This window comes from Trichosurus vulpecula, chromosome 5 (genome assembly GCF_011100635.1).
Source record: "Trichosurus vulpecula isolate mTriVul1 chromosome 5, mTriVul1.pri, whole genome shotgun sequence".
In the NCBI taxonomy this organism is placed as follows: domain Eukaryota; kingdom Metazoa; phylum Chordata; class Mammalia; order Diprotodontia; family Phalangeridae; genus Trichosurus; species Trichosurus vulpecula.
The window spans coordinates 103,493,545-103,507,639 of record NC_050577.1 but is presented as its reverse complement, the minus strand read 5'-3'; the positions used below and the strand labels follow the sequence as shown (position 1 = coordinate 103,507,639).

The following is a 14,095-nucleotide window of genomic DNA, read 5'->3' as shown; positions in this document are numbered from 1 at the left end:
GTAAACATGTGTATAATGCACTGTGCAGGGCTCCTTTGAGAGGTACAAAGAATATAGTCCCATACCTTACAGCCCAAAGAATACACTTGTTCCAACCTACCTGTTCCATATTACTCCATTTCACTTATAAGAAATTCACAAGCATACTGGAATTTGTTAAGTTCTTTTTTTTTTTAGTTAAAAAAATCTATTTTCTCTCCCTCTCACCTCTACCTCCATTGGAAAAAAGAAAGAAAGAAAAAGGAAAAACAAAATCCTCATAGCAAATATGCAGAGCCAAACAAAACTAATTCCTGAACTAGCCAAGTCCAAAAATATATGACCCATTCTGCACCCTGAATCGATCATGTCCCCATAAAGAAGTGGGTATCATGCTTCATCATTGACCCTTTGCAGTCATAATTGGGCACTGTATTGATCAGATTTCTTAAGTCTTTCAAAGCTATTTTTACAATTTTGCTGTTATTGCCAAAATTGTTCTGTTTCTGTTGAACTCACTCTAATTCAAGTTCTCCCAGGTCCTTTTTCTGAAACAGTCCATTGTACCATTTCTTAGGGCACAATAGTATTCCATTATATTAATATGCCATAATTCTCCCAATTGGTGGACACCCTCTTCACTTCTATTTCTTTGGCACTACAAAAAGAGATGTTATATTTTTTTATGTGTGGGTCCTTTTCCACTTTTTCCTCTGTTCTCTTTAGAGTTTAGGCCTAGTAGTAATATTGCTGGGTCATAGGGTACACACAGTTTAATAACTTTGGGGACAGAATTCCAAATTACTTTTCAAAATGGCTAGAGTAATTCACAGCTCTACCAACAGAGCAGCAATGTACTATTTTCCTAAAGCCCATATAATACTTGCCATTTTTCTTCTTTGTCATGTTTTCCCATTTGAAAGATGAGAGGTGAAACCTCAGATTGGCATTAATTTCTTTAATAATTAGTGATGTGAAGCATCCTTTATTTGATTCTTTATGACTTCGTTTTCTTCCTCAGAAAATTGGTTACACATATCCTTTGACCACTTATCAAATGAGAAATGGCTATTATTTTAGTAATTTGAATCAATTCATTTCTATATCTTGGGAAAACCGACTCATATCAGACAAACTTGCTGCAAAGACTTTTTTCCCACTTACCTGCTCACCTTATAATTTTAGCTGCATTGGTTTGGTCAAAAAATTTTTTAATTTTACATGATCGAAATTATTCATTTTATCTTCTGTGATCCTCTCCATTCTCTGTTTGGTCATGAGCTGCTCTATCCAAAGCTCTAAAAAGTAATTTCATTCTCATTCTTCTAATTTGTTTGTGATGTTATCCTTTATATCTAATTCATGTATCTATTTGGAGTTCATCTTGGCATATGGTGATGAGGTGCTGGTCTACACCTACTTTCTGCCAGACTGCTTTTCAGTTTTCCCAGCAATGTCTACCTAAAGTGAGTTCTTACTCCAGTAGCCCATGTCTTTAGGTTTATGTTATTGTATTTTCTTTCTTCCGTACCTTGTGCACTTTATCTATTTCACTGATTAACCCATTTTTTAACCAGTACCAAATCATGTTGATGATTATTTCCTTGTAGTATAGTTTCAGATCTGGTATTGCTAGGCCTCCTTCCTTCTCTTTCTTTCTCTCTCTCTCTCTCTCTCTCTCTTTCTCTCTCTCTCTCCCTCTCTCTCTCTCTCTCTCCCTCCCTCCATTATTTTCCTTGAGATTTTCACTTTTGTTCCTCCTATTTCATTATAATTTTTTCTAACCCTATAATCTTTTTGGTAATATGGCATGGCGCTGAATAAGTAAATTAATTTAGGTAGCACTGTCATTTTTATTTTATTGACTCAGCCTAACCATGAGCAATTGATATTTCTCCATTTATCTAGGTCTCTATTTAGGGAAAGATTGCTTTGGATTATTCTCCCTTTCCATCCTGCTTCCTTTCATCTCCATGCCTTTCTCCCCAGTCTCTCATGCCTAAAATGGACTCATTGCCCTTCCCATACCTGCCACAGCCTCCTTCCAAGCTTGATCTTTTGAAGTCTCATCCTTTCTTCAAGGCCCAAATTGTATGCCCCCTGCTCTAGTAATTTTCCCCTAAAATTCCCTCCACATGGGAGAAAAATTCTCTCTCCTCCCTATTAGATTAGATTGTAAGTTCTTTGTGGGCAGGGACTCTCGATTTTGCCTCTTTTTATATCTTCGTCACTTAACACAGTGCCTGGTATATAGTGGGTCCTTAATAAACGTTGATTGATTATTTCCAATAGCACTTAACCTGCCCTTTTCTTTTGCACTTATCTCACCTTTTCCCCTATCAAAATTATTTTTCCGCTTTTTCTTCTCCTCATTACATTCTAAGCACCTTAAAGAGCCGCATTTGCAACAATCTCTCTTGGACTTCCCAAGGCCGTGTAGAGCGCCTTGAATGTTGTGAGACTCAATTGAATGTTGTGAGACTCAACAAACCTTTTGGGACGGTCAAGTTCGTTGTAAATGATCTTCCCGGGCTCCATCCTTGGCAAGAGCTCAGCGGCAGCTCCCCCCAGCGTCCAGCGGCCAGTATGCGCAGAGGCTTCCTCCACCTGGCCTTCCGGTAAACTTCGCCTAGTCCCACCCTGGGCGGCCTCAGGGAGGCAGCAAGGGCCCTGCAAAGCACCAGCGTGGCTCCTCCTCCCGGGCCTCAGCCGCCAGGCTTGTGCACCCTCCCCTTCTCCCGACCACTACTGCGCTGCCAGGGGCGGATCCCGCCCAGAACCTATTGGGTGTAGGAGAAATAGAGAGCACCTTTCCCAACAAGAGAGCCCGTGGGGGCTGCCGCAGCGCCGCCCCACTTCTCCCCAAAACCAAGACATGGCGAGCGTGCCTAGGAAGCTGGAGCTGTTCTACGACGTGCTGTCCCCCTACTCCTGGCTGGGCTTTGAGGTGACTGGTTCAGGGAGGCTGCGGGGTACCACTGCCCGAACGGACCCGGAGACGTAGATGGGGGATTTGCAGAGCGGGCTGAGGCTTAGGACTTAGGGGGAGGGCACTGGAGCGAACGGTAAAAACATCCAACTTCCGGCTGCCGGGACAGCTGGGGTGGTGATTGGGAGCCTGGGGAAGGTGGGTCAGCGCTAAAGGTTACTGAATGAGCGCTGCCTCTGGGAATCAAATGGGTTTTGTTTCTACGGCTCTACAGAAAGAAAAAGATAAAAGGAAAATTCAACTAGCAGAAATTAGGATCACTCAACCCCGTCCCAACAATTCCTTGTCTCAGCTTTCTTACCCAGAGACGCAGCTACTGCCTCCTTTATACCCGCCATTATTTCCAGCCCTCTGGGGAGGAAGGAAAATCATTACAGCAATGAGACTTATCCCAGACTGAACCCATCTCTTGGGTACTCCACCCCAGAGGAGTGGTGAGGTATAAGTCAGCCCCTGACCCTGTGGGGAAATTGTCCCCCAGCACCCCGATAGGTGAGATAAGGTCCCAGAGCCCCAACTAGAGAAATTATCCCAACTTGAGCCAACAGATTCCAAAACCCTGCCCTGGGGGGCGCTTGCACACTTATCAGTGACCCTGAAAAATTCACACCACTTTCACTACCACTACCCCACTCCACAGTCATGAAAGCATACGCACAGTCAGTCCTCAATCACTGTTGTCTCCCCCGGCAGATCCTGTGTCGGTATCAGAACATCTGGAACATCACCCTTCGTCTTCGCCCAACCTACATAGCAGGGATCATGAGGAAAAGTGGTAATCTCCAGGAAGGGAATGTAGTCCGAATGAGTGCCCAGGGAGGGGTTTTACAAAAGAAGTCTCATAGGAGATGGCCCAAACTGAGTTCTTACGTGCTTGTCACCAAGTTTCTCCCTTATCTCCTTCTAAATCCCCAGCCTATTGGATATAAGGAGTTTTCTCACCAAAGTCCTCAGTGATCCAACAAAACAGAAATTCCTTGAGGTCAGGAACTGTATTCTTTTTGTCTCTGTACCTCTACATCCAAGCACATTGCCTTGTATTCAGTAGGTATTTAATAAATGTTTACAGAAATGAACTGAATGACTCACCCAACAGGGAACAAACCACCTGCCTTGCTACCCCAAAGGGGCAAATACATGTTTATGGACCTCCAGTACCTAAGGGAGTTTTACCAGGTTCCCATCCAGGTTCCCAAGGATTTCTTCTCTGTCATATTAGAAAAAGGTGGGTATAGTTGGGTGTGGGTGGGTGAAGAAAGGGGGAGGAAGGGTATGAAGATGAGGCAAGGAAGCTAGGGTTACTAAAGTTCAGCAAAAGATCTGTAGATTCTACTGAAGGGCATAGACAAAATGCTCTGGACAATCAGGACTATATAAACAAGAAATTGTAGGAAAATACGGAGGAAATGGGCAAAATTTTGGTATATAATAGATGGGGGAAAATAGGAAGAATTGTTTGTTAGGAGGAAGACCCAGAAGAAGGTGGTGTGCAGTCAGTGGAGAAGCAAGAAAGATCCATCTATCTCTGCAATAGAAGGAACTATATAGTATCAGGACTGGTTCCAGTGAAACTTAGGTTCGAATCCTTCCCCTTAATATGTGCTAGGCATGTGACCATGGGCAAATCACTTGACTATTATAAGCTTCATTTTCTTCATCTGTAAAATAGGAATGATAATACCCAGAATACCTACCTCATGTGAGTCTCCAGTGAGCTAATACACTTTTGCAGATCTTAGAGTGATGTATAAATCTAGGCTTCTGCTGTTGTGCTGATGGTGGTGATGGCGGTTATTATCCCCTTCTCTCCCATTTCTGGCTTGTTTCTCTCAGGGAGCCTGACTGCCATGCGATTCCTCACTGCTGTCAACATGGAGAGCCCTGAGATGTTAGAGAGAGTGTCTCGAGAGTTGTGGATGCGTGTCTGGTCACGAGTGAGTTTCTTTTTTTAAATTTTTTTCAATTATCAAAAATGTATTTCATTTGCCACCTATTCCCCCTGCCCCACTGGAGAGACAAATAAATAAAACCCCTTGTAACAAACAAGCATAGTCAAGCAAAACAAATCTCTGGAGTGGCAATTATCCAAAACATCATTCTGCACCCTCAGTGCATCACCTCTCTGGCCAGAAGTGTAGGCATTATTCTGTACTCATTGCAGGTCATTGCATTGTTCAGAGTTTACTTTATAAAACAATTGTTGTCAAGCATACTTTTTTCCCTCCCTTCTATCTACCTCCATCCATTGAAAAAGGAAAAAAAAATATAGAACTCTTTTATTATGTAAACACAGTTAAAATGAATTCTCATGTTGGTTGTGTCTAAAAAATGTATTTCATAGTCTAAGTACTAGTTTATCATCTTTTTTCATAAAGTGTGCAGCGTTCTTCTTTATCAGTCCTCTGCAATTAGAGAAGAGTGTATTAAGTTCATTAGAGTTCTTAAGTTTCAGAATTTTTCATTTTTAAATACAAGTAATTCGTATGATTCTGCTCACTTCATTCTGCATCAGTTCCTATAAATCATTCTGTGTTGCTTTTAAACCATCCTTTTCCTCATTTATTACAAACACTAGTTTTTCTTTAAATTCATATACCACATTTTATTCAAAAATCTGACTCCTAGATGACACTTTCTAAAATCCCCTGTCTTCTACATGGGCTTGGCTCCTTTATCCAAAAGGGGGCTGGATTCCTCTAACTATTCACCTTTATAGGAGTCCATCAAATTGGTTTACATTAGCATGAATGTTTTCCCTGCACCTATGTCTACGGCCACATATATCTCCTCTGTATCCCCTGTCCAGGACTTATCTCTCTTCCCCAACTGTATTCTATCCTTTACTCCTAGGATGAAGATATTACTGAACCCCAGAGCATCTTGGCTGTGAGTATCCCAGCTCCGCCCCTATTTTCCCTAACTGAGGTCTGAGGGGCACAGTAGGTAGACTACCAGGACTAGAATTAGGAAGACCAGAGTTCAGATTTGGCCTCAGACACTTACTAGCTGAGTGACCCTAGGCAAGTCACTTAACCTTTGTTTGCCTTAATTTCCTTATCTGTAGAGTGGGGATAATAATAGCATCTGCCTCCAAAGTTGTTGTGAGGATCAAATGAGGCAATTAGGTAAAGCATTTGACACATGATAAGTGCAAAATAAATGTTGGTTATCATCATCATCATCATCACCATTATTACAAATGAGCATCTTAAGTGAAACAGCGTTGTGCTCTGGGGCAATAAGATATCCAGGAAGCAAGGTACAAATGACTGGCAGATAGGGAGCCAAAGGGCTTGGACAGCAAAATCCCTGCCTGGTGAAAAAGGAAGGGATCACAGTTAAAATGTATCTGAAAAGAGACCTCAGGGGTCAGATTCTCACTGATTGGCCAATAATGGGCCCCAACCCAAGCCTCAGTCCGTCATTGTTAGAGTTTTTTTGGCTCAGAGTGAGTGTCATTAGCAATTGTTTCTGTTCTGACCAGAAAGCCTGAGGTCTTCTCCTCCCAGATTGATTTTTTTTTTTGAGCAAGTGAAAGAGGCCACTTTTTGCTTCATTTCTTACCTAGCCTTAATTACTGAATGGGCATTGCCTCAGACAAACTGAGACCTCAGAAGGACCTTAACTTAAAAAGGCCAAGGTCTCCCAATGCATCCAGGGCCATCTCCAGCCATCCTGATCTGTGTCTTGCCACTGGACCCAGATGACTCTGGAGGAGAGACTGAGGCTGGTGACTTTGCACAGACCTATCACACTTAAATCCAGTTCACTTGCAAGTCAAGACATCACCTTCCTGATGTCATTGGTCCTCTTCGAGAACGAAGGACAAACAACAATAATATAGCAACAGTGGTAAAAAACCAGAGAAAGGCAATGGAGTGTGTAGGAACAGTCAGACAATGAGAGAGAGAACATCCAGCAGCTCCTTAGAGGAGGAGATGCTCATCGTGCTAAAAGTTCTAAGAATACCATGAGAAACCAAAGGGTTAAAATTAGTATTATTTATTGATCTGAAAGACAAACAAGAATAACTCAAAACAGTAATCTTTCTAATGGACATAAAGAGGAGAATGCAAGCCTTCATAACGCAAGCCTAAACAACAGATTGTATTCATTAAAGTGAAATAAGAAGCCAATTTTTAACCAGATTGAGTCAAACTTGAAAGTATATAGAGCTTTAAGGTTTACAAGCACTTTCCTCAAAAATCACTCCACAAATGTTATCCCCATTTTCAGATGAGGGAACTGTTAAGCAGTTAAATGCCTTGGTCTGAGTTCCATAGCAAGTAAGTGGTAGAAGCAGGATTCAAACCCAGCTCCCTGATTCCTAGAATTGACCACTATTAGCATTTGCTAATGTTAAGCATGCATCTTGATCATTTCTTGATAGTTCTGGGCTTAGAGAAGAAAGGATCAGAGACTGTAGCAAGAGCTGCCATCTGATGGACCAGGCTTTATAGACCAGATCAGTTGCTGCTGTCCCTCATTACCTGGCCCTCTTCTCCAAGGTTTTCAAGATTCCCGATAGGGAAGAGAATGTATTGCCTCCCTTGCTACATATGCCACTCAGCACTTTTATTATCTCAGGGAAAAGTCATTTCTCTAAAGTTTGAGGACTCTTGGACTAAAAAGGAGCAAAGAAAGGAGCAGCCAAAAATATTAGAAAGAATGACCTTGAACTAGAAGATAGGAGACCTTTGTGACAAAGTCTTTGGCCTTGGGCAAATTACTTTCCCTTTCTGGGTCTTAGTTTTGTTATCTGTCAAAAGATAGAGTTGGACTACATGGTCTCTTAAGTCCTATGAAGACCCAAAGTCAAGTTCAAGGTAGTAGTCATGATGTTAGGAATCTTCACAGACAAAGCCAGAAATACATACTGTTTACTCCTGACTTACACTGAGCAGGAGGGGTTCAGATCTAGAGGTTTACCCTCCCACCCCAACTCAACTATGGTCTTTTGCCTACCTCACTTCCCACAGGCTGCAGAGAAAGCAGGACTTTCTGAGGAACGGGCTAAGGGTCTACTGGAAAAGTGTTCAACTGACAAAGTGAAGAACAATCTAAAAGAGACCACAGATACAGCCTTCAGTTATGGGGTGAGGAGCCTTTGCCCCACCCCTCCTTGCCCCAAAACTCAACCCATGATCCTTAAAGGAGCTCTAATGTATCTTCAGATTTCTTCTCACAGACCTACCTCCCGATATGGCACCTTGCCACTTCCCACCAGTCTCAGCTACCTTAAACCCATGGGAAGAAAGGAAATGACAAAAGTAGGTAGGGAAAGAAGGATGAGATAGAGAGGGACCAATGTTAAGAGACAGAAAGACAGAGACTCTCCTGCTTATCTCTTGTGTGATCCTTTGCCATCTGCATTGATACTGGGCCCCTGCCTCCACTTCCCTTCATCAATCTTAAGTCAACACTGACTCCCACCCTTCAGGGTCCTCTTCCTTGTCTTTTCTATATGGCACTGTGATCATTCTTTCTCCAGGCCTTTGGGCTGCCCATCATAGTGTTCCACACGCATGACAAATCCCACATGCTCTTTGGCTCTGACAGGATGGAACTGCTGGCCCATCTGCTAGGTGAGTTGGAGACATTTTCCTTTACCATTGTTAAGACATTCCTTGTCCCACAATCCTGCCTACCTGCCAAAATTACCACTGAGGGAGAGATTAAAGGAAGCAGGTATTCTTGAGCAGTAAGCTTTTATTAAGTTTCTAAGAGGCAGAGCCTCAAATGGGAAGAGGATCTATCTTGAAAGTGGAAGCAATCTCTGTTGTAAGGAAACCACATGTATTATGGAAGATAAGGAGAAGCCATCTGCTCCTTAAAACCAAGAATGGCCCCTTCCAAGAATTTCCTGAGTCCTTGAGGGCAAGAGAAGGGATGAGGGGAGAGAGTAATGGATAGCATATTTCATCCAGACCCAGGTACTCCTTTTCTTTAGGACTGTGTGTAGACGGTACTTGGTTTTCTCCTTCCAGGGGAACGGTGGCTGGGCCCAGTGCCCAGCCCTGTGAAAGGCAAACTCTGAACACTTAGAGAAGAAGAGGAGCTGTCCAACCCTAGGAGCCAGCTCCTTCCTCCCCACAACATCCTTGTAATGGAATCCAGGATGCTGGGGCTCTGTATTCCCATAGTCTCATGTTTGGGGAAAATGTGGTATGGCATCCTGAACTTGCATTCCTGGGGTTGTCCTATTCCTCCTGCTCACAAGTGCCTTAGGTAGGGCCCCAACTTTCATTGTTTGAACCAAATAAACTCCCCATTTGGGAAGACACTTGTGTGCCTGTCACCATCTGGTGTGTGTCGTGTATTCTTGATTCTATATCTGTTCTTCTCTGGAATTAATGAAAAGAAGTTCCCCTGCAACTTCCAAGCCTGGATGCCAAGGGAGGGAGAAAAATGGCAAACAGGAACATAATCCATTATACAGATGAAGAACCTAAGGCTGGCAGTAATGACTTTGCCCAAAGTCACATAACTAATAATCTGCAAAGCCAGGACTTCCACCCAGACTACCTATCTTTTGCACATCTTCAGTGGTGGCAAATCTTTGTATTTTGACAACGATGTAAGTTATGGAAACAGCTGGAAATAATTTGTCAAGGTGAATACAGTTCCTTTCCACAAATTATCTTTTGATAAATCTGCCAGAGTATGCTAGGCTTGCTCAGCCATTGGTCTAAAGACTGTGCCAACTATAGTGAAAGGTGAAATACTCAAGGCCAAAGTGGGGCTATGCCTGAGACTGGACTGAATTTAGGAACTGACCACTGCAAGCCACTATGACTCCTAGCGTGAACTAGACCCAAAAGTGATGAGCTGGGAACTGATTGGTCTCTAGCCAGGGATATCAGATTATGTTACTGACTAGAAGATGAATAATGGTATCAGATCACAATTAATACAGAATTGGAAAGGACTTCAGAAGTCATCTAGCTCAGCCCCTACCTGAACATGAATTCCCTGTACCTCATGTCCTATAAGAGGTCTGTCAGAGCACCAAGAATCCACACTCAGAAACACACAGTGATTGGCAGCTGCCACAGTGAAATAGAGGAAAGCTTGGAATGTGATATTCTAGGGCTAACAAAAAAGGCTTACAACCAGGGGGAAACTAAACGTAATCCTACAGGAGGGAAGATAGAGCTTTAATGAGATACAGGACCACCAAGAATTCCTCATGAAAAGCCAAAGCTGAGTAGAAACTTTGAATTGCAAATATAGGAGTCAAGAAAATGTAAATTTATTTTATAAATTGGAAGAAACTCTGTGATGAATTGTTTACATTCTAATAGAGGAAAAGAAATGTGTCCTCACGTTCCTATCTTCAAGGGTCATAGGGAAAGTTATATAAGACAAGCAGAGTGACCAGAGGTGTTCCATTTAGATGGTTTGTAAAAAAGAAAATGGAAGGGAAATGGGAATAAATGAGGAGGAAAAAAAGAAGAAGAAGAAAGAACTTACACTACCATAAATAAGAGTCCATAAGGTGAAGTATATAAAAATGTGCAGGAAAGTTGAGAAGAATGAGCATCTCATGAACCTCCTTTTCATCTCTGCAGGACAAAGGAAAGATGAACACACATATAAACACATATACAAGACTTTGGTATGGAAAAAACATTAAACTCAACAAGAAAATAGGTAGAGATAGGGAGAAGGAAGAGATGTGATTTAAGAAGAATAAGCAAAACAAACTTCCAACATCAAAATATATTGTGAAGTAACTAAAAGGAATGTGGAAAAATTAGGAAAAATAAATGAGAGGCCATATTAATAACAAAAATAATTTCAAAAGCGTAAGTACATCAATAGATGTTGAAAAAGTTTTTAACAAAGCTCAACACTCATTTCTGTTGAAATACCAAAAAAGTATAAGAATAACTGGACCTTTCAGTAAGGTGGTAAATTTTCATCTATCTAAAATCCAAAAAAATAAAACAAAATCCAGAACCAGCATTGTATGTAAGAGAGAAAAAGTAAAGGCCTTGGTATTAAAATTAGGTGTAAAGATATCCACAAACACTATAGCATGAGAAATCTTAGCTGTATCGATGAGACAAAAAACATTGAGAGGATAAACAAGAGCAAAGAAGAAACAAAGCAGTGACTTTTGCAAATGATATATTGACTATTTAGAGAATCCTAAAGAGTCAATTAAAAAGTTATTTGGTACAATAACCAGAAAAGTATCAGGAAATAAAAAAAAACCCACACAAATTATTGGCATCTCTGTATATTACCAATAAAACCCATTAAGACAAAGATAGAGAAATTCCATTCAAAAGAACTACAGAATATATAAAATATAAATAAATCTACCTACCAGGACACACATAGGAGTACAACTACAGAATATTGTTTAGAAATACACAGGCCTAAAGAATTAGAGAAACGCTAATTGCTTGTGCTTAGGCCATGACAAAAAAAAAAAATAAAGATGACGATATTTAAATTAATTTAATTTATTCCATATCACATCAATCAAACTACCAAGTGATTACTTTTTTAAATTTTATTTTATTTTTATTCCAAAGTTGACAAATACCTCTCAAAAAAAATGAGCATTTCCATATACTTATAAGAACAAAATAAAAAAGACTGTATATGCAATTGCAAATCTCTGTTCATAGAGCTTGTTTTTCTTTTCAAGTGTGTAATAAATTCAACATGTAACTTTCAAAGCTCTCTTGCTTTGATTCCCTCTGGATTTCCTTCTCCCCTTTTTTTTTTTAGGGAGAAGGGACCAAGGGAAATCCTGCTACTCTTTTCCCTTTCACCTCCTCTCTCCCCCAAAAACCTTTTGCCAGAACTTACAAAGTGATGGCATAACCTTCAAGAACCCTGAGTAACTCCGTATACTATAGTGAGGTGCATAGCTTAAAAAAAAAGAAGTTGATTGAAATGAATTGAATTATAGATAAAATTTGCTGACCCCATGCACATCACGGTGCAACAGAAAATTCCATAGGAATGTGTATCTACTAAATCATAGTGTATTCCCTACACTGATGAAATCACAGATCCCTTATGGCTTCATGCACTCATCACCAATCAGTCAACAAGCATTGTTTAGCTTTTTGTTGTTCAGTAATGCCAGATTTTTTTCATGATCCCATTTGGGGTTTTCTTGCCAAAGATTAGAGTATCTTCATTTCCTTCTCCAGCTCGTTTTACTGATGAAGAAACTGAGGCAGAGCTAAGTGACTTGCTCAGGGTCACATAGCTGGTAAGTGTCTGAGGTTAGATTTGAACTCAGAAAGATGAGTCTTTCACACTCCAGGCCCAGGACTCTATCCACTGTGCCACTTAGCTGTGCGTTGTTTAAGCTCCTACTATATGCCAGGCATTTACTAAGTGTTGAGGATACAAAGATAAGGTTTACAACGCTTTTTCTTCACTATATTGTGAAGTATGCAGCATAAGTTTTATAGGGGTTTGGTTTTGTTTTGTTTTTTACTGGCCTTGCCTTTATCAGTAGAGGGAGCTCCCAAAGGGGACATTCTTCTACAATGTAGATCAGCACCTGATCTACAAATTTTAGTCTTGGAGAGTTTTCTAGGTCACCAAGTAGTAAAGTGATGCACCTAGAGTCACACAGCAGGGGCTGGTTTTTTTTTTTTTTTACATTTTTAATTTAATTTATTTAATATATTTAGTTTTCAGCATTGATTTTCACAAGAGTTTGAATTACGAATTTTCTCCCCATTTCTACCCTCCCACCCGCTCCAAGATGGCGTATATTCTGATTGCCCCGTTCCCCAGTCAGCCCTCCCTTCTGTCACCCCACTTCCCTCCCATCCCTTTTTCCCTTCTCTTGTAGGGCAAGATAAATTTCTATGCCCCATTGCCTGTGTATCTTATTTCCTAGTTGCATGCAAAAACATTTTTTTGTTTGTTTTTGAACATCTGTTTTTAAAACTTTGAGTTCCAAATTCTCTCCCCTCTTCCCTCCCCACCCACCCTCTCTAAGAAGGCAAGCAATTCAACATTGGCCACATGCATATCATTATGTAAAACCCTTCCACAATACTCATGTTGTGAAAGATTAAACTATGTTTTGCTCCTTCCTAACCTATCCCCCTTTATTGAATTTTCTCCCTTGACCCTGTCCCTTTTTGGAAGTATTTGTTTTTGATTACCTCCTCCCCCTGTCTGCCCTCCTTTCTATCATCCTGCCTTTTTTATCTTCTTCCTCCTTTCCTGTGGGGTAAGATATCCAATTGAGTGTGTATGGTATTCCCTCCTCAGGTCAATTCTGATTAGAGCAAGATTCACTCATTCTCCCTTACCTGCCCCCTCTTCCCTTCCCACAGAACCGCTTTTTATTGCCACTTTTATGCGAAATAATTTACCCCATTCTCTCTCTCCCTTTCTCCTCTCTCAATATATTCCTCTCATCCCTAAATTTGATTTTTTTTTTTAGATATCATCCCTTTATAGTCAACTCACCCTGTGCCCTCTGTCTATATATATACATATATATACCTACATATATACATACATACGCATATGTATATATATACATACACACACATATATATATGCATATCATCCCTTCATATTCAACTCACCCTGTGCCCTCGTGTATATGTGTAAATATATATACATACATACACACACACACATATGTATATATATTAACCCTGGGTCATATAGATAATATTAGAGGCAGGATTTGAATGCCAGTTTTCCTGATTCTAAGTCCAACCCTCTATCTACTCTGCCACAATGTCTCAGCTGGAATGCTGAGGGATACCCTTATGGTGGGGACAATGCAGCTAGGAATTGAAAGGAGAAAACCATGTTCTAACATAGGTTAGCCCTCTGTTGGTGTGTCAGCATTTAGAAAAACATTGGTTGTTTTCTTAGGACTGAAAAAAATCAAAACAGTCTGGCTATCACTTTGTACTATACGTACTTACTTAGAGACTTCCATGACAGATGATTTCGTTGTGATGGTAGACATTCTTTTCACTGACACAGATTGTGGCAACTCAATAGCTGTTCCTCTAGTATTGTGGCAGAAAATTTCATCACTGCAGACAGCCCAGAGGTAAGCCTCTCCAGGCTCAGCTAAGTTAGTCCTTGGATAAAAAGCACATGGTCCATGACTCA

General features: G+C 40.8%; 1 protein-coding gene across 1 annotated transcript; it reads left to right on the top strand.

Moving 5' to 3' along the window:
- Nucleotides 1-2,685: 2,685 nt before the first annotated feature.
- On the top strand, nt 2,686-9,269 carry GSTK1 (glutathione S-transferase kappa 1). Its single transcript, XM_036759637.1, has 8 exons — nt 2,686-2,926; nt 3,662-3,743; nt 4,065-4,193; nt 4,802-4,902; nt 5,819-5,854; nt 7,948-8,064; nt 8,460-8,553; nt 8,956-9,269. Exons 1-8 carry the CDS (start codon nt 2,855-2,857, stop codon nt 9,003-9,005), a joined length of 681 nt encoding a protein of 226 aa, XP_036615532.1. The 5' UTR covers nt 2,686-2,854; the 3' UTR covers nt 9,006-9,269.
- The last annotated feature ends 4,826 nt before the right edge of the window (nt 9,270-14,095 follow it).